General features: G+C 40.9%; 1 protein-coding gene across 23 annotated transcripts in view; it reads right to left on the reverse strand.

Annotated features, from left to right (window-relative positions):
• Nucleotides 1-25,212, reverse strand: part of ANO4 (anoctamin 4) — a 428,567-nt gene that overhangs the window by 42,272 nt on the left and 361,083 nt on the right. For 22 of the 23 annotated variants that reach the window (XM_055575846.1, XM_055575864.1, XM_055575835.1 and 19 more), the window contains 8 exons: nt 20,055-20,137; nt 16,653-16,793; nt 13,513-13,677; nt 9,486-9,522; nt 7,304-7,415; nt 6,328-6,385; nt 6,091-6,188; nt 4,241-4,383 (listed from right to left, as the gene is read on the reverse strand). In XM_055575846.1, the coding sequence (XP_055431821.1) occupies nt 4,241-4,383; nt 6,091-6,188; nt 6,328-6,385; nt 7,304-7,415; nt 9,486-9,522; nt 13,513-13,677; nt 16,653-16,793; nt 20,055-20,137 (837 nt within the window). Of the gene's footprint in view, nt 1-198; nt 2,487-4,240; nt 4,384-6,090; nt 6,189-6,327; nt 6,386-7,303; nt 7,416-9,485; nt 9,523-13,512; nt 13,678-16,652; nt 16,794-20,054; nt 20,138-25,212 lie in introns of those variants that run through there. The other variant, XM_055576013.1, reaches the window with a different exon arrangement.

Genomic DNA, 25,212 nt, shown 5'->3' on the forward strand with positions numbered 1-25,212 from the left:
ATAAAATGAAAAGACAACCTATAGCATGGGAGAAAATATTTGCAAATGAAGTGATCGACATGGAATTAGTTTCTAAAATACACAAACAGCTCATGCAGCTTATTATGGAAAAAACAACCAAATCAAAAATGGTCAGAAGATTAAAATAGACATTTCTCCAAAGGAGACATATAGATGACCAACAGGCACATGAAAAGATGCTAAATGTTGCTATTTATTAGGGAAATGCAAATCGAACCTACAGTGAAGTGTCACCTCACACCAGTCAGAATGGTCATCATCAAAAGGTCTATAATAACAAATGCCAGAGAGGGTGTGGAGAAAAGGGAACCCTCCTACATGCTTTGTGGGAATGTAAAGTGGTACAACCACCATGGAGAACAGTATGGCGGTTTCTTAGAAAGCTAAAAATAGAGCTACCATATGATTTATCGATCCAACTCCAGGGAATATAGCCATAAAAAAACCATAATTCCGAAAGATACATGACCCCAATGTTCATCAAAGCACTATATACTATAGCCAAGACGTGGAAGCAACATAAATGTTTGTTGACAGAGAATTGGATAAAAAAGATGTGGTACATATATACAATGGAATATTACTCAGACATTAAAAAGAATGAAATAATGCCATTTACAGCAACATTAATGGGCGTAGAGAATATTGTTAGTAAAATAAGTCAGACAGACAAATGCTATATGATATCACTTACAAGTGGAATCTAAAAACATGATACAAATGAACTTATTTCCAAAACAAACTTATGGTACCAAACAGGAAAGCTGGGGAGAAGAGATAAATTGTTTGTTACTCACATATTCATAGTACTATATATAAAATAATCAACAAGGACCTACTGTATATATAGCACAGGGAACTTTACTCAATATTCTGTAATAATCTATAAGGGAAAAGAATTTGAAAAAGAATGGATAGGTATTTATATCTATATATACATATATAACTGAGGGGCTTCCCTGGTGGCTCAGTGGTAAAGAATCTGCCTGCCAATTCAGGAAACACACGTTTGATCTCTGGGTCTGGAAGATCCCCTGGAGAGGGAAATGGCAACCCACTCCAGTATTCTTGCCTGGGAAATCCCATGGACAGAGGATCCTGGGGGGCTACAGTCCATGGGGTGGCGAAACAGCCGGATAGCCCTTAGCAACTAAACAACTGTGTGTAACTGAACCTCTGTGCTATACACCCGAAACTAACAAAACACTGTCAATCAACTATAATATAAAAATTAAATTTAAAAAGTAACTATAGATAATATGTAACTAAATGGATATTGCTGTCTTCCAACAGAATGATTTTCAAAGCCAGGCAGTGGGCCGGCTTTGGGTCTGATGCCAGTAGTGTGTTAAGTCCTCACCTACATAGGTTGGTTACATCTATGCATAACTGTGTGAATATTCATTGATACACACACTTGATTTATATGCCTTTCTCACTTTATATTCTACTTCAATGAAAACATTTTAAAAAATATAACAAAGCAGGAAGGTCATTAAGAAAATAACAAACAACAACAAGAACAGAAGCAAGCAATTAGTATTCACTAGTCTTCTTGTGATACTTCAGAGATTTGTTTCTTGCTGCAAAGCTACTGTGGTATTTGGAGCACTACCAGTTCTAACCCCATAACAGCTTCTTTTCAAGCACTCTATATACCAACATTACTGTTCATTTCCTTCTTTATGGGAGAAGAATCCATTAAGAGACCTCCAAGTGGTTAGTTCTCTTAATGAATTCATTTTATTAAGTTTTATTATTAATGCCCAAATTGATTTCTTCTCCAAGTTATACCATTATGCCATTCTATAATTGAAACTCTAAAAACACCGGTAGATACGTAGGACATAAGCGATCTGAGAAACATTAAGCTTCACTTCTACCACTCCTTTAATTTTCAGATTTGCCCAGAAACAACTGCTTCTTTCAGAATTAATGCATCTTGCCCATCCCTTACTCCCACTTCCACCCCAATGTCTCAGAGCTTAAACATAATTAGAAAAAAAACCCCAAAACAAGAAAATCTATCCACACTCATTGTATCTGCTAAGATATTTTGTTAAGTTTTTCTCCCCTGTGAGACACAAAGAAAAATAATAAAGACATGGTTAACATATATCCAGTACATACTCTGAACTAGGCATCGTTCTAAGCCCTTTCCATGCATTAATTTATTTAGTCCACACAAAGATACACTGAAGTGGTTACTCTTTTTATCCCCATGATAGAGAAGTGGAAAGTGAGACAAAGACATTAAGCAATTTCCCAAGGTTTCAGAGTTAATAAGTGAGGGGCTGGGATGGCACCCACTCCAGTGTTCTTGCCTGGAGAATCCCAGGGATGGGGGAGCCTGGTGGGCTGCCGTCTGTGGGGTCACACAGAGTCGGACTCGACTAAAGCACCTTAGCAGCAGCAGAAGACTCTTGAGAGTCCCTTGGACTGCAAGGAGATCAAACCAGTCAGTCCTAAAGGAAATCAAACGTCAATATTCAGTGGAAGGACTGATGTTAAAGCTCCAATACTTTGGCTACCTGATGCAAAAAGCTGACTCATTGGAAAAGAGCCCGATTCTGCGCAAGATCAAAGGCAAAAGAAGAAAAGGGCAGTAGAGGATGAGATGGTTAGACAGCATCACTCAATGGACATGAATTTGAACAAACTCTGCGACATAGTGAAGGACAGGGAAGCCTTGCATGCTGCATTTCATGGCGTTGCAAAGAGTAGGACATGACTCAGTGACTGAACAACAACAGCAATCTGTTTCTAAAGTCCATGCTCTCAGATACATGGTAAAATAAATGGCTTGGGTTTGATTACAGAGAAATGAGATTCCTTCAATGGAAGTGTAGCATTAAGCTTATACATTCCCAGATTCCTGCCACCCTTTCCAAGAGAAATGACTGCCCATTCTACCTGCTAGCAACTCATCCTGAAGCATCTCTGCTACTTTATTGCACTTAACATTTCACATCTCTGACTTCCCGCCACAGAATGCTCTTGAGAGCTGCGACTGCGCCTCATTCCTTCTTGTATCTCTAGTGCCAAACATCAAGTCTGGACATAACATGGTTCAAAAGATGTCTGCTGGATACAAACTACTATATATAAAATAAACAACAAGGTCCTACTATATAGTACAGGGAACTATTGTAAATGTCTTGTAGGAAAAGAATATGAAAAAGAATATCTGTTCTTTTATATATATATATGCATAATTGCAGAGAAGGCAATGGCACCCCACTCCAGTACTCTTGCCTGGAAAATCCCATGGATAGAGGAGCCTGGTAGGCTGTAGTCCATGGGGTCGCTAAGAGTCAGACAGGACTGAGCGACTTCCCTTTCACTTTTCACTTTCATGCATTGGAGAAGGAAATGGCAACCACTCCAGTGTTCTTGCCTGGAGAATCCCAGGGACGGGGGAGCCTGGTGGGCTGCCGTCTATAGGGTCGCACAGAGTCAGACACGACTGAAGCGACTTAGCAGCAGCATGCATAATTGAGTCCCTTTGTTTTACACCTGAAACTAACACAACACTGTAAATCAACTATACTTCAATTAAAAAAAAAAAAGATGCGTGCTGAATGAATCAATCATACCATGAGTGATCACTCCTTTTTCTTTGGTTCTCCAGGTTTTCAGCTCATTTTTTATTTTTTCTGTTGATTTATTGCAAGGGACAGGACACAATGTCGTGAAGAGTGTGAAGTGACTTGGCACTATTTCTATCAATAAAGTTTCTTAAAGCAAGATACCCTTCCTCTGCATTTAGCTCAAGAATCCCTCCACACTGTCAGCCTCAACAATAATGGTATATGTCTGGTTAAATGCAGCTATTGGAGAAGGAAATGGCAACCCACTCCAGTGTTCTTGCCTGGAGAATCCCAGGGATGGGGGAGCCTGGTGGGCTGCCATCTATGGGGTCGCACAGAGTCGGACATGACTGAAGTGACTTAGCAGCAGTAGCAGCAGAGAGCTAGAATTCACATTTATAATTAATAGGATAAAACAGAAAACAAGGTCCTACTCTAGAGCACAGGGAACTATATGCAATATCCTATGGTCAACCATAATGGAAAAGAATATGAAAAATATACATGTGTATAACTGAGTTATACATATGTATAACTACTTTGCTGTATAACAGAAATTAACACAACACTTAAATCAACTAAAATTCAATAAAATTTTTAAAATAGAATAAAATAGACTATTTTCCTACTCATTTCTAAGTATTCATCAAAGAGTCCGTAGGCATTCATCGGCTGAAGGTTGTAGTCCTTTTCCCATTGTGGGAAACTTATTTTCCTTTCAGGCCCATGTTCTTGTCGTACTTTTCTTCTAGTCCACCAATTCTGAATTAACCTGCACAACAAAATCAATTTATTAAAAAAATATATATATACATATATAACTTAAGTAATAAGAAGTAGAGTTAAAATACAGAGCAGTAGTTTAAAAAAAATTTAGGACAGGCTGCCTAGGAGCTAAAGCCTTGGATTAGGAAGGAAGTAACAATGGAGGCTATACTTCAAGCACTTGTACTTCAAAGTGAACAGAATGATTGATGAACTTATTTTAATCATTCACAAAACTGTCTCCTATTCAGTGTTGCCTTGAAGGGTTGGTTAGAGGACTGAGAATGTTGATAAACTGATCCTCCAGTGTAAAGGCAACACTCAGACCTCTGAGGAGAAGAGGGTTTGGCCTTGCTGGCTTATTTAAGGAGCCATGAGCAGTCTTACCATAGGGTGATGACCTGCAAACTGATTTGAGGATCCTAGAAGGTCTGAAAACCCACAAAGGCTTCCTCCTCTCCTGGCACACAGAAGCCTGCAGGTCTACAACTGGACTTGTCTGCTTTTGGCTTGAACTCAATGGGGGCTCTGATTCCTAGTAAAATGCAGCTCACACTGGTGAGGTTAGTACATTTAACCTTAGCAGTGTTCAGAAGTGCATCTTATGATATGGAATGGGGTTGAAGAAATGTGTGGGGAGAATCAGGTCTGTATGCTGTCGGAGGCAAGGAGAAAGTTGAAGGGTATCTGAGAGTACCAATTCCAAAACAAAAATGTGAAATTAAGAAAATGGGTATCAAAGACAATTCTGCCTAATTCACAATATTGTTCTATGTCCATATTCATAGAAGATAAAATATAGTTCCCTTGATGTCTATGACATTTTGATAAGTTATGGATCATACTTTAAACAAGAATATGTTTCTAATTTTTAATTTTATGCTTTATCTTTTTAAAAGTTTTATAGAAAACATGAAACACTTGGAAGAAGTTTTCTAAAGTAAATCTGAGAAGAGAAAATTACTGACGTTGGTTCTTACAGGGAGCTGAGAGATGACTTTCCGAAGTGAACTAAGCTCCAGCTAATTGTTCTGGCTGAGTGGTCCTCCCTGAAACCTAGAATTCTCTATGGGGACACTGGGCTGACATGGAAACCTATATGTATAGAATTAAAACAGAAATAGAACTACTGTTGATTTATGTCCCTTTAAAACTTAACTGACCATAACTGAGTAAACACAGCCAAATTCAAGGTTATCCTTACAAAACTGATGCAATCATCAACATAAACTGTTATTAGTGATAATCACAGTTTTAACTGGTTAAGATATGCTGACTTAGAAATAATCCAATTTCTTTTTTAAATCCTATTTTTAGGGGGGTATTCCTTTTCTACATAGTCTGAATTTAAAGTAGCTAAAAAATGACCATTTGTGATTTATTGCAGGGGCTGGGGAGCAGGCACAGAGGTCCAGTTAATGTGTCATCATTTAAAGCAGCTTGGAAGTGGATATCCAATATTTAGGGGTCCACAGAGACTTCTTAAGGAATATTCACTTTTGTTCACGCAGTTTGTACTAAATCTTCAAAAAGGGCCCATGTTTATTACTTTCATCATTTGTCTCTGAATATCTAAGCATGAAGACTAGCTCCAGGTATAATATGCATGGGCTTAACTGCTGAGTCTGCATTGCTTATCTTACTTGCCACACCTAGAAAAGCCAATAGCCAAGAGACATGCTGCCTCTCAAGTATAGATACCTAAGGTACTTACGGGTAGCCAAGTTCCATGAAATTATTCCAGGTCTGCTTTAGCACCATTATAATACCCATTTGCATACAGAGATCAATAAGGCATCCACTAGGGTGGCACTGCGAGGTAAGCAAACACAGAAATTCAAGAATCAATGGACAGGCAGAAAGGCTGTCTGCTTTCTAATCTGCACAAAGTTGCCCTCAGGCTGTTTAATAGAAGTCTGTAGGAAAGCAGGAGTGATGGGAGAATACCGACCTCTTCTAGTCTCCACCTGTTTATCAGCCTCAAGTAGGCACCTGGGTGTCCTGTGAATCTTCAACACACACAGAAAAACAAACCATTAGCATCCTGTAGCCTTCAATGAAGATTATATTCAGATTAGCACATCCTCCAGTGAAAATTATGGTGCAGTAAGGAACAGGTCTGATGGAATTAGGAAAACTCCCCAGAAATGGCATAATGGCAACTTCTGGAATTCTCTGGGGGTATTTCTCTTCTGGGTGTTCTGCCTGGCTGCTGACCACAGAGGCCAGTTTTTGCTGCATGCTGTAACTTTTAACATTTTCTGCTTAATATCAAGTGCTTGTTGTGTAAGCAGCAGGTTGGGTACAGTTGATCTTTTGGAATATTAGTAATGCTTTTTTTAAAGAAAACTATTTGACTAGAATGCCATGAAGTAGCTAGAAACTGCAGAGAGGCTGCTCATCCTGTTCACCAAAACCCAACACTTGGCTCTTCCCTGGTTCTCGTCTCCTCAGACATAATTCGTGGTGATGGAATTCATGGGACACGGCCACTCCAGATCCTCAGAACTGCTGGATTCAGAAATAACCCAGGCTCCCTCGGCATGGGTTAGCCCCCCTTCCCATGTGAATATCCTTCCCCACTCTGTGTGGTCAGGGACGTAGGACATGCTCCCCCCCGTCCTCCATGATGTCACCTGCTCTTACAGGTACAAGATCCAGGGGCCTGATTCAGATACCGATGGAGCCTGCAAGAGTGACACTCATCCTTCACATGTGCAAACTATTTTTTTCTACTCACCTTAGCAAGAAAGGGTACAAGGGGCTCTGACAGAGACCATCCTGGGAATGGGAAGGTAAAAGAAAGGAGACTGATCTTTTTATACTTTATGAGGTTACTCTAAAGGCTGCCTTCTCTGTCATCCCTGGTCAATGACCTTTGCGTGCTGTTCCTAGCCCCAGGATGTGCGGAGATACGGGGTTCTTACCTTCCGAGGAAGAACGCGATGTAAAATGTGGAGCTGTTCAGATTGACAAACTGAAAAAGAAACATTTTCAGGGTGAAGCTGTTCTCCCACTCGGACTCTGTGCGAGGCTGTTCTGTGGACACAAGGGGAGCAGAGTTTGAGAGAGGCTGCATCTGACTCCCTCTCAGCTCCCTCTGTCACTCTCCAGACACACGGGGTGGGTGCACAGGAGGTCCAAGGAGGCTGCAGGAGACCCATAGATGGCGTGCAATGGAATGGACCATCCGTGGGATCCTCAAGCTCCCAGACCAGCCCCAAGAAGGATTTGGTGGCAAGTGGCTATACTTGTCTGAGGGGAGGGGATATGTGGTTTGTTCCTCTGTTCTAGGATGCCCCAAGAGCCTGGGTCAGACACAGCCAGGCTGAAGGCACCACATGCCTAGCCCTGGCTCTTTGCAGGAGCCTTTCTTTTGCTCTTAGGACCCACCTCATAGGTGGAAATTATGTGGGGTCAGGTCCCCTCCCAGCTCCTAATAACTCTGTGGTCTTGACTTCTATTTCTGCTGTGATGTGAGATGCTACTGGACTAGAAATCAGACCCCCATCTCAGAATGAGCATCTGACTCCTTTACCTGTCACCCTCATCCAGCATCATTTTCAACTTCATGTACAAATACCCAGATGACCTCACCTCCAGAGCTTTTACTAGTATCTTTGTTTTACAATTTCCTGACCTCAGTCAGGCACCAGTTCTCATCTCCTCATATTTCAACTTCCATACAGCAAATGCTCTTTGGATACTGTGATACAGCCAAAAATATGGCTCAGTCCTCCAACCTGAAATCTCACGTCAAATGCACTTCTCCTTCACTAGGACTTCCATCCTCACCTCAAACAACATCAAAGAAAATGCATTTAATGCAACAGTACTTTCTGTTTCTACATAGATTCCCTGAGCTTCTAGTTGCTCATTTACCACTTTACTCCATCAATTCCTTTCCCACAAATGATAACTCAAAATGCTTCCGAGGAGCATATATGAGAAGGGAGGGGAGAGACAAAGGGAATCTTATTTAAAATGGTTTAAATGTCCATTTCAGAATAAGGCTGTACTCCCGTGGAGGGAAGAAATGACAAAGGCTGCTTTAGGGCTTTAGCTTCATTTCATTTCTGCTACTGAATTCTTGGTTACACAGGAAGGTCTCCTAGGTCATCAACCAACTGGTGGTTTCCCAGATGGACCAGACTGACCAGGGCTGGATCTCCATCAGCATCTTTTCCAGCCTGCATCAAGTTGCCACTGGACAAAGACTATATCAATGGGCAGTTATCTCTTCTGTGGACATGAACTTTTATCTTTTGGGAAAAAGAGTGGTGGTGATGGAAGATTTCTGTGACTTTACAGGAGATATGCCAGGTGCCTGGCTCTGTATCTGGCACATAGAAGGGCTAAATAAACAGCATCTTTTATTATAATGGTTATTATAAATAAAAACACTTCTGTGTTTTTCCCCTTTTGGAGAAGCTACATATGGGAATGCACTAAAACAGGTTCTGTGTGGGAGCATATAATTTTCACAGACTGCATAGAGTAAAATGACTAATATCTCATTAATGAAATTGGGACAGTTCCTCTGTCTTGAAAATGTAGTGAATGCACAGCTTATAGCTGGCACCAGACTGCTCTGGTGCTTTACAGGGTCTTAGGCGTAACTGTTCAGATAAATATTTCTACAAATGTCTGTGATAGTTAGCCTGCCTATATTCCTGGTAAAAGACTCCTGGTCTTCAAAGCAACTAACTTTGCTATGATTTTATATGCCATGAAGACTGGCTATGTTTTTAATTAAATGAAAATTGTAGGCTGTAGCAAATGACTCCTTTCCTAAATGATTATAGGTACTTCATACACATGTATTTTTGTGATGTTATAGTTTTGGGGCATTAAGAGAAAACCTACTTTAAATTGTGTTAGTTCATGAAAGGATAGTATTTGTGGGAGCTTTTAAAACTTTAGGTAGGAAAGATTCTCCCAGCTCTTAGACATAGTTAACATGTCCTGTTGAGAGCAAAGAGCAAACTGTTGTACACAATTCAAAATAAAGGGAATGCTTCTTTTCAGCAGTGTTTCAGATACGACTCTTTGAGAAGGCATTTTTCAGACCACAATAATGTATCATGAAATTAAAAGGGTTCTACTCACCTAAATTTGTCAGAAGAAGAGCAACCTTTTCATAGAGCTGTAAAATAAATTTCCTACATTTAACAAACTGTAGATGGTCTAAGATAGGTAATTATGAAGCAAATGGATAATTAAGTCATGAATCAAAATAATTACCATCCCCCTGTTGAAACAATGAAAATACTGTCTACAATTATGTCTTCTCAGGGCAAGAAAGAAATGGGCCCATTTTTGAAATCTCACTTTTTGATTGGGATGAATAATTCTGTGACAACAAGCCAGATGCCATAATTAGTAACTTGTTAAGTGATGCTGGGCAAGTCATAATATTCCTGGGACTCTGCATCCTCAGGGTAAAATCTCTAAGACTGCTTCTGAAAAGAGTCTGTAATCCCATTGTTTTTACCGGCTGTTGTATTTTCTAGATGATAGCATTCATAAATAATAAAGTGATGAAACATTATTAGGAACCACCAAACCTATGGTACTCTGCTTTTCCATTCATTAATTAGGTGTATCCCTAACTCACCTAACCATCTGGTTAACGGAAACAGATGGCTCGACAGAAGGGGAGTGTGCCCATGTGTGCGTGTATGGAAGTGGAGGGGTTAGAGTTAAGGGCAAACCCTCCTCTAAGAGGTTTCCTAGGAGGGCATACATTAAAAGAAAAAGAGCAAGTTCTTCCTCTAAAATGAAATGTAATAAATGAAGAGGAAAAAGAAAACTAGTCAAATGGATTTGGAAAATATGGAAATGAAGATCACGTTTAAACTAAAATAGTAAAATCACACTGGGTAAAATTCCCCAGGCTGGAATTAGAGCTTTACCAGCCAGAAAGCTGTAGGTCTTAGGCATGTTACCTCACTTCTTCTTAATATCATCATTTTCCTTACACGTGGTTGAGACTCACTCATTTTGAGGTCCTTACTAACTTTTGAACTCTCTTACCCCAGATTTCTGGGCTAACTACTTAAAGTCAAAATACTCAGATTGTATGACTTTAAACTTTCAGCAATAATTATGGTTTGTTATAGTAAAATACAATTCATATAGCCATAGTAACACATTTTATGTATAGAAACCTCAGACTCTGTAAGAGTCCAGCATTAAAAGAGATTGGTATAATTTTCAATATGAAGTCTTGTGGTATAGATGAGTCATACATCTCAACTGTATCATAAATATAAAATACTGGTTAACAACATATTAGGACAGATATATTTGATGTTAATCAAATGTACTTTAATATTACAAAAGTATCATATCATTAAAGTTAATTATCAAGGAAAATTAAATTTAACTGTTCAGACAACCTTTCTCAAAAATATGATGATACATGTAAGCTTCAGTGTATGGACTTTATCATCCATTTTGGTGACTCAGAAACCCTTTACTAAACATATAAAACACCTGTCTAGCTGCTAACACACAGTAGGTGCTTTGTACTGTCCCTAATTATATACTATTTCAACTCCCCTCCTGCTTCATTTTTACTTCTTTTTTTTTTTCTTGGCTGTGTTCCATGAAGTAGAGATTGTTGGATACATGATTTTAAGTTCATTGTTGGATACATGAATTATTACTCTGACAGCATTGGCACCTGGTCAAAATGTATCATCAAGTGTGTGTTTATAGACCCAAGGCATGTACACAGAAATTTATTTCTTAAGATGAATAAATTAAATTTTAGTAAGACATTGGAGAAAAGAGATGATAAAAATACAGTAAATTTTAATGCACCACATCCTACCTGGATGCAGAATCTTTCAGTGCTCTGGCTCTTTGGTTCATTTCACTATGAATCACTCCCCTTTACAAAGATTATTCCACAGTTAACTTTAAGACCAGCTGAACTGTGGAGGGGGCAGTGCTAGGGAGTGACGGACATCCACTTTCAGTCTCCACTGGACCAAACAGTTACACAGCCATCCTGTCAAAATGATCAGCAAGTGCTCCTTTTTTTTTCCTACTTTCTGGATGTTTAAACTTTTTTCCTACAATAATAAAGTTCCTGTATATTTAATAATAAATTACATATACTTCATTATCTCAGTGATTTCAGCACTATGGCCCAGATTTAAGTTGCAGTATAAATAAGAGAGAGGGGAACTATAATTGAACACTTATTCCATGCCAAACACTATACATGGCACTCTACATATATTTATTCTCTCCTACAAACCTCAAGTCTAACAATGTCAGTCATTACCTTTTGATCTGTAATTAGTAATAACAGTTTACAGAGTGCCTACTATGAGCCGGAGCCTGTTTTGTCCCTGGGAAATAACAACAGAGATTAAAAAAAATGGCAAAAGTTTCTGCCTTCTTGGGGCTACTCTGAAATGGAGAAGATAGATAATAAACACAATAAATGTTTAAAAATAGCCTATTAGATGGTGATTAATGCCATAGAGGGCTTCACAGGTGGCACTAATGGTAAAAAACAAAACAAAACAAAACACCTGCCTGCCAATGGAGGAGATGTAAGAGATGCAGGTTCGGTCCCTAGGTTGGGAAGATCCCCTGGAGGAGGGCATGGCAACCTTCTCCAGTATTCTTGCTTGGAGAATCCCATGGACAGAGGAGCCTGACAGGCTACAGTCCATAAGGCTGTAAAGATTCAGACACGACTGAGGCTACTTAGCATAGCACAACGCCATAGAGAAAAATGAAGTGGGCGAGGAGCTAGGCAATGGTCAGAAAGCAGGAGTGGGTTGCAGTTTTACATGGAGTGACCAGGGAAGCCTTCTATTAGAAAAGTAACCTTTGAACAAAGACCTGAAGAAGGTGCGGGAGTAAAGTCTACAGATCCCACAGGGAAAAAGGTTCTAGGTGGAGGGAAGAGCAAGTCCAAAGTCCTGCGTGAGAGCATGCCTCACACATCTGAGAAACCAAAGGAAGGCCAAGTAGGAGCAGGGGAGTCAGGGTGAGAAGGGGGAGACAGGGTCAAAGACCCCACTGGGGCCAGATGAGGGAGACCCCAGCAGCCATGTGAAGACCTGAACTTTGAGTGAGAGGAAAGCCACTAGATACAGTGAGAGAGGCTGGCTTACTCGTGTGAAGCTTGCTCTGGCTGCTGTGATGAGCCTGGGTTGAGCAGACAGGGAAGCTGGGAGACCAGTGGGGAAGGCACTGCAATAACCCAGGTGAGAGATCCTGAGGACTTGGACCAAGGTGGGACTTGGGATGTGTGAAAGGTGGTCAGACTCTGGATACATTTTCATGGTGAGAGAAACAGAGAAGTCAAGGAGAACAAGGTTTTCAGCCTGGGCAGCTATGATGGGGAGACTATGGGAGGAGCTGATTCTGGAAAGAAGATGGGGAGTAAGGGGGTTGAATGTGTTAGGTGAAGAGGAGTCTGGGATTCAAGGGAGACAGATGGGCTGAAAAACACACTTGAAAAAAGCCTGAAATCAACACAAGCAACATGTACCACCCTGGAAGACTCCTTGCTGAGTTATCTCTAGGAATGCTTTGGATACAGATTAACTTCCCATCATTCAGAATCAAAAAAGAAATGGGAACCAATACTGTTGAGCTATGTCCGATTCTGAGCTGGGCCTTAAAATATATTTTTTCTCTTTGCCACCCCATGGACTATACAGTCAATGGAATTTTCCAGGCAAGAATACTGGAGTGGGTGGCCTATCTCTTCTCCAGGGGATCTTCCCAACCCAGGAATCAAACTGAGGTCTCCTGCACTGCAGGTGGATTCTTTACTAACTGAGCTATCAGGGAAGCCCCCCCCCTTTTTTTTTTTTTGGTCTCTAAATTTCCCCAATGGGCTTATAGTGTTACCTTATTGGATACATAAGGTAACTGAGGTTTAGAGAGGGCAAATGCCTTGCTCAATCTTATACTGTAGGAAATTCTACAGGCCAGATTTGACTCAAATCTTCTATACCCCCAAAAGGTACACCTCATGCCAGCCACAGGTGTCACATAACTGACCAATCTCTCTGAGGCCAGGTCCCTTTAGAAACAGAAGACACAGTCACCTGCTGCACATAGTTTATCCACGTGACTAGTTACCCAGATGCTCACTTACCACATTCAGCAGCATAATGATGCAGAAATTGATGCACACAGCAGTTCCTGTGGTTGCAACCTGAGAATTATTCCTGATTAACGCCCACTTAAAGGCTGCGAAAGTGCTGACGGTCACCACCCTGTAAATGACAATCCCGAACACAGCGGCGATCACCACGCAGATCTGGCAGGAAGATAGAGGACACCCGGTGAGCACAGTGGTGGGATATTTCAGGGAGGGCCCCCCACCCCAAGAAGATCCTCCCACAGGAAAAGGAGATACAGTCATGGTGGTCCTGACTTGAGACACCATAACAAAAGGCACACTTTCCATGTGGCTGATACTTCCTCTCATCGGTTTGTATGTTCTTTGTTCTCCAAATAGAAAAACCATGGTACTTGAGAGTTGATAAACTGTTAGGCTACAGAATGACACTTTTTAAATCAGAATATTAGATTAAGCAAATGAACAAATATTATGGAAATCTTATCATGTTGCTCTTCTGTTTAAAGCTATTTCTTGGTTTCCTTTTACTCTTAGGATAAAAGCAAAGCCCTTACGGTGGCCTGAAGAGTCTCTCCAGCCCCACTGTTTTTCCACTCATTCCAAAGACTCTAGACCTTTCCTTGTTGTTTCAAATAGGCTAAGCACACTTAATCTTCCTTTGCCCAAAACGCTGACCTGCCCATTCCCCTGCCAAACACATGACACACCCACATGCACATCCATAGTCTACTTAATACCTATTCATTCTTCACATCTCAAGAACTACTTCATAATTAATGCTTTTCATGAACTCCCCCCCTCCCCGCACCACCACTCCTCAGGCTTTTTGTTGTTGTTATATGGTACCAATGGCTTCCCAGATGGCTCAGTAGTAAAGAACCCGCCTCCCAGTGGAGGAGACAGAAGAGACATGGGTCTGATCCCTGGTTTGGGAATATCCCATGGAGGATGGTATGGCAACCCACTCCAGGTGCCTGGAGAATCCTATGGACAGAGGAGCCTGGTGGGCTACAGTCTGTAGGGTTGCAAAGAGTCAGACATGACTGTGCAACTGAGCATGCTCATGGTACCTATGCGTTCTTGCAATATGCAGCTTAGTTGTTGTTATTCAGTTGCTAAACTTATAATTTCTAACAACTGTCAGCTTATTGTCAGTTTCCCCCACTCAGACAGTAAGCTCTACCAAGGTAGGGATGGTGACTGTTGTTTCTGCAGTTCATGGTTTCTGCAACATGTTAGCATCATGCCAGGTGCTCAGTTATTTGTTGCTGAATAAGCCTATGAAAGGTACATACTCTTATTTATCAGATAGATACACAGACTGAACTGAGGCATCTTCCTCTGAACACTTGATGGTGTTTGAGAAGAATATAGCATATCTCTATCTCTGTGAATAATGGGGATTTGAGATTCCAAAAAATGCTGTGGCTTTCATTAGATGACTCGCTTACTGTGTCTCAGAGAAGAGACCTTAGCTTACATGGCCGTCAAAAACTAGATGTTAAAGTGGGGCTTCAGGATGTGCTCTGGCAACTTAGAGCTTCCTTTTTTTATAGGAGCTTTCCTATGTTTTGCATAGACTCTGTCTTTGGTATATCGTGAGAGACATGCTCTAAAAGCCCAGGTATAAAACCTAGCTGAACTGGCAAAAAATAATAATAGTAGTAATAATAGAAAACAAACAAAAAACCGCCCATGCCTGAATCCTGGAGCTGTTGATAGGGAGATAGGCGAGACCTACACTGAATTTAGACAAGGGTGGCGATATGCTACAATGGACAGTTCACTGTACTGAGTCAAAGTGGGGGCTGAGTCCTGGTTCAGCGACAACCTGGCAGTGTGACCTTGAGCAAGTAGCTTCTCCTCTCCAGGGCTTTAGCCTCTACAGGTCTTACTGTGAGAAATACAACCCAAAATAATACATATACATGTACTTACAGGAGGCAAAGCCTGACCCCACTGCTTACAAAGCAGAATCTGTAGATAGGGCAGGATCTGAGTCTTGATCCAAGCTGAGGGACACTTGGGCAATCTGCCTACCCCACCATCTCCCCAGGTTCTTCCTGGCCACAGCGGGGAGATTGTCTGGATTTTCTGTTGTTCTGTCCTTCCCATTTGAGCCAATTAGGATATGTATTGATGCACATGTGCTCTTTGAAAAGAGGAAACAGAGAATCCTAACCATTCCTTCCTGTTCTAAAATGACATTTCTGACAAATCGCATGTGTGCGGTTCAGTAACCAACAGGGTCAAAGTGGGTCACAAAATGACTTCTTTTTAGGAAAAGCTAACAATCCAGCTTCAGATTAGTGTTTTGAAAACTGATATAACCATCAGCCGGAGAAGGCAATGGCACCCCACTCCAGTACTCTTGCCTGGAAAATCCCAGGGACGGGGGAGCCTGGTGGGCTGCAGTCCATTTGGTCACTAAGAGTCGGACACGACTGAGCGACTTCACTTTCACTTTTCACTTTCATGTATTGGAGAAGGAAATGGCAACCCACTCCAGTGTTCTTGCCTGGAATCCCAGGGACGGCGGAGCCTGGTGGGCTGCTGTCTTATGGGGTCACACAGAGTCAGACACGACTGAAGCGACTTAGCAGCAGCAGCGGCATACATCAGCAAAATAAATGTTAGGGAGTTAGAGCTGGCATTAAAAAACAGACTAATAAAACAAAAAAAAAATCAGAGTTCCTTGAATATTATAAATATGGGCATTGTTTCAATAACTATTTTCAGTTTTATACATCTATTTGCATAGCATATACTGGGTAATGGCAAAGAATGTATTTCTTATTATATGAGCATTGTAAAAATGAAAGCTTGAACGACATTGCTGTAAGTTCCATCTCATAGTTTTAGTTCCTTTCATTATGGCATAGACAAATGGAAAGAACAGTAGTTAGAGAACCTGAGCTTTTGGCTATTTCCTGGCTAGCCTGGGTGAGCCCCTTAACCTCCTGGAGTCTCAGTTACTCCACCTGTAAAATGGGACAGCGGTGTCACCCCTGGTCATCATATAGAACTGTTGTGAGGTCTAAATATCAGAACGTACAAAGAATGTATTTAAATACCTGGTATGATTATTGTTCCCATGCTATAGGTTTGTACTTTATGAAACATAGTTGTGTAAAAAAAAAAAGGGTTCATACCATAAAAAATATTCCAGATGCAGAAACAATAAGTCGGCTGCATTTATCTGCAAATGCTTGATATGGTTCTGGCTTGCCGGAAATGGGATTCATCCTCTCTTTCTTGGAATACTTGGCTTCAAACTGGGGCCGTATTTCTTCCTGAAAAACAAGCAGACACATTTTTACATACTGAAGAGGTACTTGGTCAAGAAGAAAAAAAAAAAATCATTTTACCCAACAGGAAAACAGTCAACAAATGCCACAGTCATCACTCACTCAATGATATACACTTGGAAACCCAGGTTTAAATATTTTGAAATTGGCCACTTATTAAAGAAAATCTAAAGAATGATGATCTTCAATTATTATCATCATGGCTCTGTGATTTAGACTAATAGTTAAGTATTTCTATTATCTTATTAAATGATATTGAGAAAGGGGCCAATTTGTCCCTGTCCCCAGTAGTTTGAAATAACTAACAAGCTTTTATTTATTATTGAGGAATGATATGAACACCAGGACAAAGAAAACTTCTCAAGAGTGAAATGTTCAGAATTCATTTTATGAGATATAATGGCAATATAAGTCTTAGTTTTCTACAATTTTTAGTTTTTCAATTTAGGCAGCTAAAAACCTGGTGAATCTATTTTTTAAATAAGCTCCTATAGGAGTCATTCACCCTTAACCATAGATTTTAATGCATTCTTAATTGGTATTGAAAACAAGGTAAACGCCTTTCAAATCCAGTTAAAATCAAGGCTCCTCTAATTCTAAATCAAGCTGAGATTTTTATTTCATTGAGTTGAGCCCTATCCAATGTGAATGGCTTCTGACTAAAAGCAATTACAGGATTAGGAAAAGATAAGCAACAAAACGGTGTGCTGAAGTGGTTCTGACTAATTAGGAACTTGTTTTATGTGAGTGTCTTGGAAGAGGCAGGAAAAGGAGCAGAAACTCTGGTGCAAGGGAGACTTGAGTTAATTCAGGCAGAATCACTCAAGAGCTGGGTGAAGGTACTGACAGAAAGCAAAGAAGGACCTGACAGGAGAGAAATTATGGAGGGTCTGGTAGGGGCCACCCTGTGTAGGAGGAAAGGCAGCCTGACTCCCTCCACAGGATAAGCCCGATGCTGGCTTCACGCAGATAATCAGGAAGGTCATGGGGAGAGACAATTATAAACAGCCTCTGCCTCCTTTATTTCAGGTAGTTATACCTTAGGATATATCAGATCTAGAATATTCTGCTTCTTTAGGAAACTCAATTCATCAGGCTATAAGTGTCATCAAGGGTCACTAAGTTAATCATGCAGAAACTGAGGTCAATCATGGAGGCAGACATGTCATCCTGGGTACAATAGGCTAAGTTTTGTCCTCACCCTACCTCCCAATTCATAAGCTGAAGTCCTTACCCTCAGTATCTCAGAATGTGTCTGTATTTGGAGTCAGGGTCCTACAGATGTAATTAAGTTAAAATGAAGTCATTAGGGTGAGCCCCAATCCAATATGACTAGTGTCTTTGTAAGAAGAGCACATTTAGAGACATGCACAGAGAGAAGACCATGTGAAGACTCAAGGAGTAGATGGCCATCGACAAGCCAAAGACAGAGACAGGGAACAGATCCTTCCCTCATGGCCCTCAGAAGAAACCAGCCCTGCCAATGATCTCGGACTGCTCACCTCCAAACTGTGAGACTAAGCCACCCAGTCAGTGGTGCTTTGTTATGGCAGCCTTAGCCAGTAATACTCTGGGTTACCCCTGAAGGAGGCATGCAGCTCATCTGGGTTCTTCTGCACAGCAAGCTGAGAGCCACAGGCTAGGAGTAACAGGCATTTTTACATTGAATCCCAAACAGAACTGAAACTGCACACGGCTCCAGACCTGACCTCTACACAGGGGTGCTGAGTGGAAGCACGGTTCAGCACTCCATGCTTTTAACAGGGCTGGGAATCCAGAAGGATCCAGACTTACCAGAGATACGTTTACCCTAAAGGTACCCACATAGTGCGCCCACCACAAGTGCCAGTGGTGACTTTAGACTGGTTTAATCAAAGTTACTTAAATAATGCTACACTTTATAGCCAACAGGGGAGAATTTAGAAACATTTTTCTTTAGAAATGAAAATCCAAAGGTGAAGTAATTTGCCTTAGATGACACAGCTTCTTGGTGGTGACCTGGATACCCAGGAAAGAGCATTTTCCATCCCATGTGAAAGCTACTCCTATACACACATGGAACAAAAACCAGAACAGCTCCACCTAGGAGGATGTCTCGAATGCAGTCTTGCTGCAGTTGGTAGCCTTCAGAAACCTGGGCGGTCCCTTACAACTCAGAAAACCATTTTCTAGAGAGTGAATGCTTATACAAGCCTGAGAGGGGCCTTAGCACAGGAACAAGGATTGCTGAAAATCCCAGTATCATGTCTATATTTAAAAATTACCCAAATATGTTCATGGGCTTGAGGAGAAAAGGCATCCATCCACAAGGTATGATTTGAAGGAAGAAACATTCCTCTCAAAATTATGTCCCCTACCAAACCTATCCCAGGGCTAAAATTCTCAGTTATGTTTACAGACGATTCCATTTAATTTATAAAAATAAACATATGTGTCTCCTGGAAGGAAAACACCCATTAAGACCCATGGTCATATCATATATGATGACTGCATTGGATTTACTTGCACCTGTAGGCTCTCAGGAAATGGAACTCAGGAGAGGCAGGGGATGAGAGGAAAGAAAGACGAGTTCAGGCCTGAGTGACTCTCAAGGGAAAGCAGGGTCCGAGAGACATACGATAACCAAACTCAGCATGGGGCCTCAAGACTTTTGACATAAAGACCAGACACAGGTTAGGAAAGGGCATGGTGTACTGGCCAGGAAGGGAGAGTAACATGTCTGAGGGCCCGAGTTTACCTCTGCTGGACAGTTTTATCTAGCGGTGGCCGGCTTTTAGCACATCAACCAAAGAGCTTGCATGCGTAGTGGTTCCCCCTCATGTGAGAATCCTTCTGAGCTGTCCAGGGTCCTGAAGACTTAATCATTTCCTTGGAGAACTTTAGGAGGTCTGCTTTCAAGTGCCTATAACTGTAAACTAATATTCTCCTTCTGACACAGTAAAGAGAATGGATAATATTTAAGGAAACTAAACAAATCTTACTACCAATTCTTCTGATGCCTCTGCATACAAGTGAAATGCTTTACTTAGCCATGAACTTTTTACTCCACTAAGAAATCAAAATGTATTTTTTTTTATTCTTCTGCTATATTTTTATAATGCTTGAAATTTCCTGCAGAGACAGGTATAAAAATGCTTTATGAGTCAACTTGACTTCTATCACAGAGCAGAAAGTGATGACTCAAAAGGGATTGTGTATTTCTTGATTATCTGCTTTTTTTTTTTAATTGAGGTAAATAATACAAACCTCCTCTTCTTCCCAGTCTATCAAATCCCAGTCATAAGCAATTACTGCTCTCCGTCTTTTCCAAAACTCCAGGAAAACTGTTGCTGGAACAAGCAGAGAAAGACAGATATTTTCAAATAAAACAATGTCTTGAACTGTGTCAATAGATAATGAAGCCATTGTAAAGAATGACAGCTGTTTGTGTAAGCATTCTTGAATATCAGAATTTCTAGCTAAACATCATTTAACAAAGATCATTTTCTGAGAATTTCTAAGCCTGTGTCAAACATAATGAAAACTCAAGAGATTTAAATTAAGCTGATTTGCAAGTCATGGCAGAACAGACTTATTAGAATGACAAAGCTTCTGGGATGTAAGAATACAGAAAACTAGGTTACCAATATCTTTCTATCTGATAGAGTATTTAACAACTTATTGACCAGAGATATATTAATACATCTTTTGTTACCTGAACATTATTGACTAGAGACGAATCAATAATCACTTACATAACAAATTGCCAGAGAAGGAAATGGCAACCCACTCCAGTATTCTTGCCTGGAGAATCCCATGGACAGAGGAGCTGGCAGGCTACAGTCGGTGGGGTTGCAAGAGTCCAATACGACTTAGCAACTAAACTACTACTACTAACAAATTGCCAGCTACAGGTGTTAGTTTCTACAAAAATCCCCTGGTCAATAATGTGTTAAAAAGCGAGGGACAGAAAAGCGAAAACAAAACTTAGCAGGTCACATGTATTTAATTGGCAGAGATTTCTCATTCCCTCCAATCCTCCCCAAGACAAATATCCTCATATTAAAGGCAAAGTGTGTAAATTGTATTAAAAAACCTTTTCAAACCTGTTCGAACCTTTTTCAACCTTTACCTTTACTACCCATGTAAAGCAGATGGTGATCCTCATTTAGCCAAAGTAACTTTCTACTCAATTCAGTTTAAATATATCAACACAAACGAATTGCTGAGTATTATAAAATGACAGGTCAAAAAATGATCAAGACATATTCCTGTTGCCTAGGAAGCCACAAGCCAGAAGAGGGGACACTTGCACACATTCACTCACTCACTCAGAGGATGGCTGCAACTAAGAATCACAGACACACCCTAGGAGAGGGAACTGTCAGATCCATCTCTACTGGGTCTTACTGTGTAGTCAGGTTAGAGAAATATGTCAATGTCCTATGTTTGGAATCTGTTTCATGGAGAAAAGTATGCATCCAAATGTTCATTCCAAAGAGAGATAATGACTTCCTTATTTTCTGCTCCCCTTTGCCCTCAGTTCAGTTCAGTCACTCAGTCGTGTCCGACTCTGTGACCCCATGGACTGTAGCACGCCAGGCTTCCCTGTCCATCACCAATCCCCAGAGCTTGCTCAGACTCATGTCCATCTAGTTGGTGATGGGGATGGCACAATTGCATAACTATAATTTTTTTAAAATAAAGTTAGACATTCTCCTATTCTATGATCAGCAATGCCATTCTCAATTATTTTTCCAGGAGAAATAGATAACAAAGACTTTTATGCAAAATGTCCAAAGAAGTTTATGCTGCTGCTGCTGCTAAGTCGCTTCAGTCGTGTCTGACTCTGTGCAACCCCATAGACGGCAGCCCACCAGGCTCCCCTGTCCCTGGGATTCTCTAGGCAAGAACACTGGGGTGGGTTGCCATTTCCTTCTCCAGTGCACAAAAGGGAAAAGTGAAGTCGCTCAGTCGTGTCCGACTCTTAGCGACCCCATGGACTGCAGCCCACCAGGCTTCTCCGTCCATGGGATTTTCCAGGCAAGAGTACTGGAGTGGGGTGCCATTGCCTTCTCCAAAAGAAGTTTATAAAAGCCATTAAGTCTTAGATGAATAAAAGCTGGATTGAACCAAATACTTATTAACATTTGGATAAACAAATGAATAAAATGAATAAGCAAATTTCAGTACATCTCAGGCAAGGGAATATTATTCTGTATTAAAAAGAACAAATTATAGACATATGCAACAACATGTATGAATCTCAACAGCATCAATCTTAGTGGAAGAAACAAAATGCTGAATACTGAAAGATTCTATTTGTATGAAATTCTAGAACAGATGAAACTACAATGACAGAAAGCATGTTGGAGGTTGCCAAGAGGCTGACTTCAGAGGCACGAGGAAACTTTCTGGAGGATGAAAATGTTTTATGTCATCATTATGGTAACAGTTACATGACTATAGACAATTTGACATGATTTGTCAAAATGTTCACCTAAAATCACTGGATTTTATTTTATGTAAATTATACCTAACCAAAGCTGACAAAAACATTTCATGATTCTGTCACCCAGAGAAAACCACCATTAATACATTATAAAATACCTTTGTTTAGCTCACAGGAAAAATCTTGACCAGGCCCACCAGTGAATGACTGCAGGAAGGAAGAAATTAACACATTCCTCTCCAGAGTCTGGCCAGAACCAGGAAATACCTGCAACGACTTATAGCTTCTTTTACTTTACCTCCTCACTTTCCCTGCTTTGTTCTAAAAATGAAACTGGCATCCAAACCCAGGCAAGATAGTTCTTTAAATACCAGTCGACTATCTTCTCAGCCTGCTGGCTTTTCAAATAAAGCTGCTGTGCTGTGCTTAGTCGTACAGTCATGTCCAATACTTTGCAACCTATGGACTGCAGCCCATCAGGCTTCTCTGTCTGTGGGGATTCTCCAAGGCAAGTATACTGGAGTGGGTTGCCATCCCCTCCTCCAGAGGAATCTTCCCAACCCAGGCATCAAACTTGGTCTCCTGCATTGCAGGTGGATTCTTTACTGTCTGAGCCATGAGGGAAGCCCTCATGAGGGAGACTCCTCATAATACTGGAGAGGGGAGCCTATTGCTTCTCCAGGGGATCTTCCCAACCCAGGAATTGAACTGGGGTCTCTTGCACTGCAGGCAGATTTTACCAGATGAGATACCAGGGAAGCCCAAAGTCGCTATTCCTTACCCCAAAACCTCATCTCTCAATTTAATGGCCTGTTGAGCAGTGAGCAGTAGAAACTTGATGATGCTGTGAAAGTGTTGCACTCAATATGCCAGAAAATTTGGAAAACTCAGCAGTGGCCACAGGACTGGAAAAGGTCAGTTTTCATTCCAATCCCTAAGAAAGGCAATGCCAAAGAATGCTCAAACTACCGCACAATTACACTCATCTCATATGCTAGTAAAGTAATGCTCAAAATTCTCTAAGCCAGGCTTCAACAATATGTGAACTGTGAATTTCCAGGTATTCAAGTTGGTTTTAGAAAAGGCAGAGGAACCAGAGATCAAATTGTCAACATCTGCTGGATCATTGAAAAAGCAAGAGAATTCAGAAAAATATCTATTTCTGTTTTATTGACTATACCAAAGCCGTTGACTGTGTGGATCACAATAAACTATGGAAACTTCTGAAAGAGATGGGAATACCAAACACCTGACCTGCCTCTTGAGAAACCTGTAAGCAGGTCAGGAAGCAACAGGTAGAACTGGACATGGAACAATAGACTGGTTCCAAATAGGAAAAGGAGTACATCTAGGCTGTATGTTTTCACCCTGCTTATTTAACTTATATGCAGAGTGCATCATGAGAAACGCTGGGCTGGATGAAGCACAAACTGGAATCAAGGTTGCTGGGAGAAATATCAATAACCTCAGATATGCAGATGACACCACCATTATGGCAGAAAGCGAAGAAGCACTAAAGAGCCTCTTGATGAAAGTGAAAGAGGAGAGTGGAAAAGTTGGCTTAAAGCTCAACATTCAGAAAGCGAAGATCATGGCATCCAGTCCCATCACTTCATGGCAAATAGATGGGGAAACAGTAGAAACAGTGGCAGACTTTATCTTTTTTGGGGCTCCAAAATCACTGCAGATGGTGACTACAGCCATGAAATAAAAAGATGCTTATTCCTTGGAAGAAAAGTTATGATCAAACTAGACAGCATATTAAAAAGCAGAGACATTATTTTGACAACAAAGGTCTGTCTAGTCAAGGTTGTGGTTTTCCAGTAGTCATGTATGGATATGAGAGTTGGACTATAAAGAAAGCTGAGCACCGAAGAATTGATGCTTTTGAACTGTGGTGCTGGAAAAAACTCTTGAGAGTCCCTTGGACTGCAAGGAGATCCAACCAGTCTGTCCTAAAGGAAATCAGTGTTGAATATTCATTGGAAGGACTGATGTTGAAGCTGAAACTCCAATAGTTTGGCCACCTGATGAGAAGAGCTGACTCATTAGAAAAGATCCTGTTGCTGGGAAAGATTGAAGGCGAGAGGAGAAGGGGATGACAGAGGATGAGATGGTTGGATGGCATCACCGACTCAATGGACATGAGTTTGAGTAAACTCTAGGAGCTGGTGATGGACAGGGAGGCCTGGTGTGCTACAGTCCATGGGGCTGCAAAGAGTTGGACATGACTGAGCGGCTGAACTGAACTGAGCAGTGAGCAGTAGGAACTTGGACACAGTAACACTAAAATACTCCAAATCACACTTTATTTGTACACTTTGCATCCTAAAGAAAACTTAAATACAGCTTTGTGTTATGTTATTATGTGCTTTGAAAGAATTTTTAATGGCTACTTACAATTTCCTTAACCATTCTATTGTTGGATATTTAGGTTATTTTCAGTCTTTACCTAATATAAACAAAGCAAGGAAAACATTTTTATGTATTATGTTCTTATTCTGTGGAGAAGGCAATGGCACCCCACTCTAGTACTCTTGCCTGGAAAATCCCATGGATGATGAAGCCTGGTAGGCTGTAGTCCATGGGGTCGCTAAGAGTCGGACAGGACTGAGCAACTTCCCTTTCACTTTTCACTTTCATGCATTGGAGAAGGAAATGGCAACCCATTCCAGTGTTCTTGCCTGGAGAATCTCAGGGATGGGGGAGCCTGGTGGGCTGCCGTCTCTGGGGTCACAAAGAGTCAGACACGACTGAAGCAACTTAGCAGCAGCAGCAGAAGCTGATACCCAATTCTGCATAAAATTTTGACTGAGCCCGGGAACAACCTTCTAAGTGGCTACCTGCTACTTACTGGTCCCCACTTTTACCATTTCCATTGTTGCCATAGTTGCTTCCCAAACACAACTGATAATGCCACATCCAAGTTTACAATGTCAACTTGGCTTTCTATTGCCCACAGGGTGAAGCCAT

This window comes from Bubalus kerabau, chromosome 1 (genome assembly GCF_029407905.1).
Source record: "Bubalus kerabau isolate K-KA32 ecotype Philippines breed swamp buffalo chromosome 1, PCC_UOA_SB_1v2, whole genome shotgun sequence".
Lineage (NCBI taxonomy): Eukaryota > Metazoa > Chordata > Mammalia > Artiodactyla > Bovidae > Bubalus > Bubalus kerabau.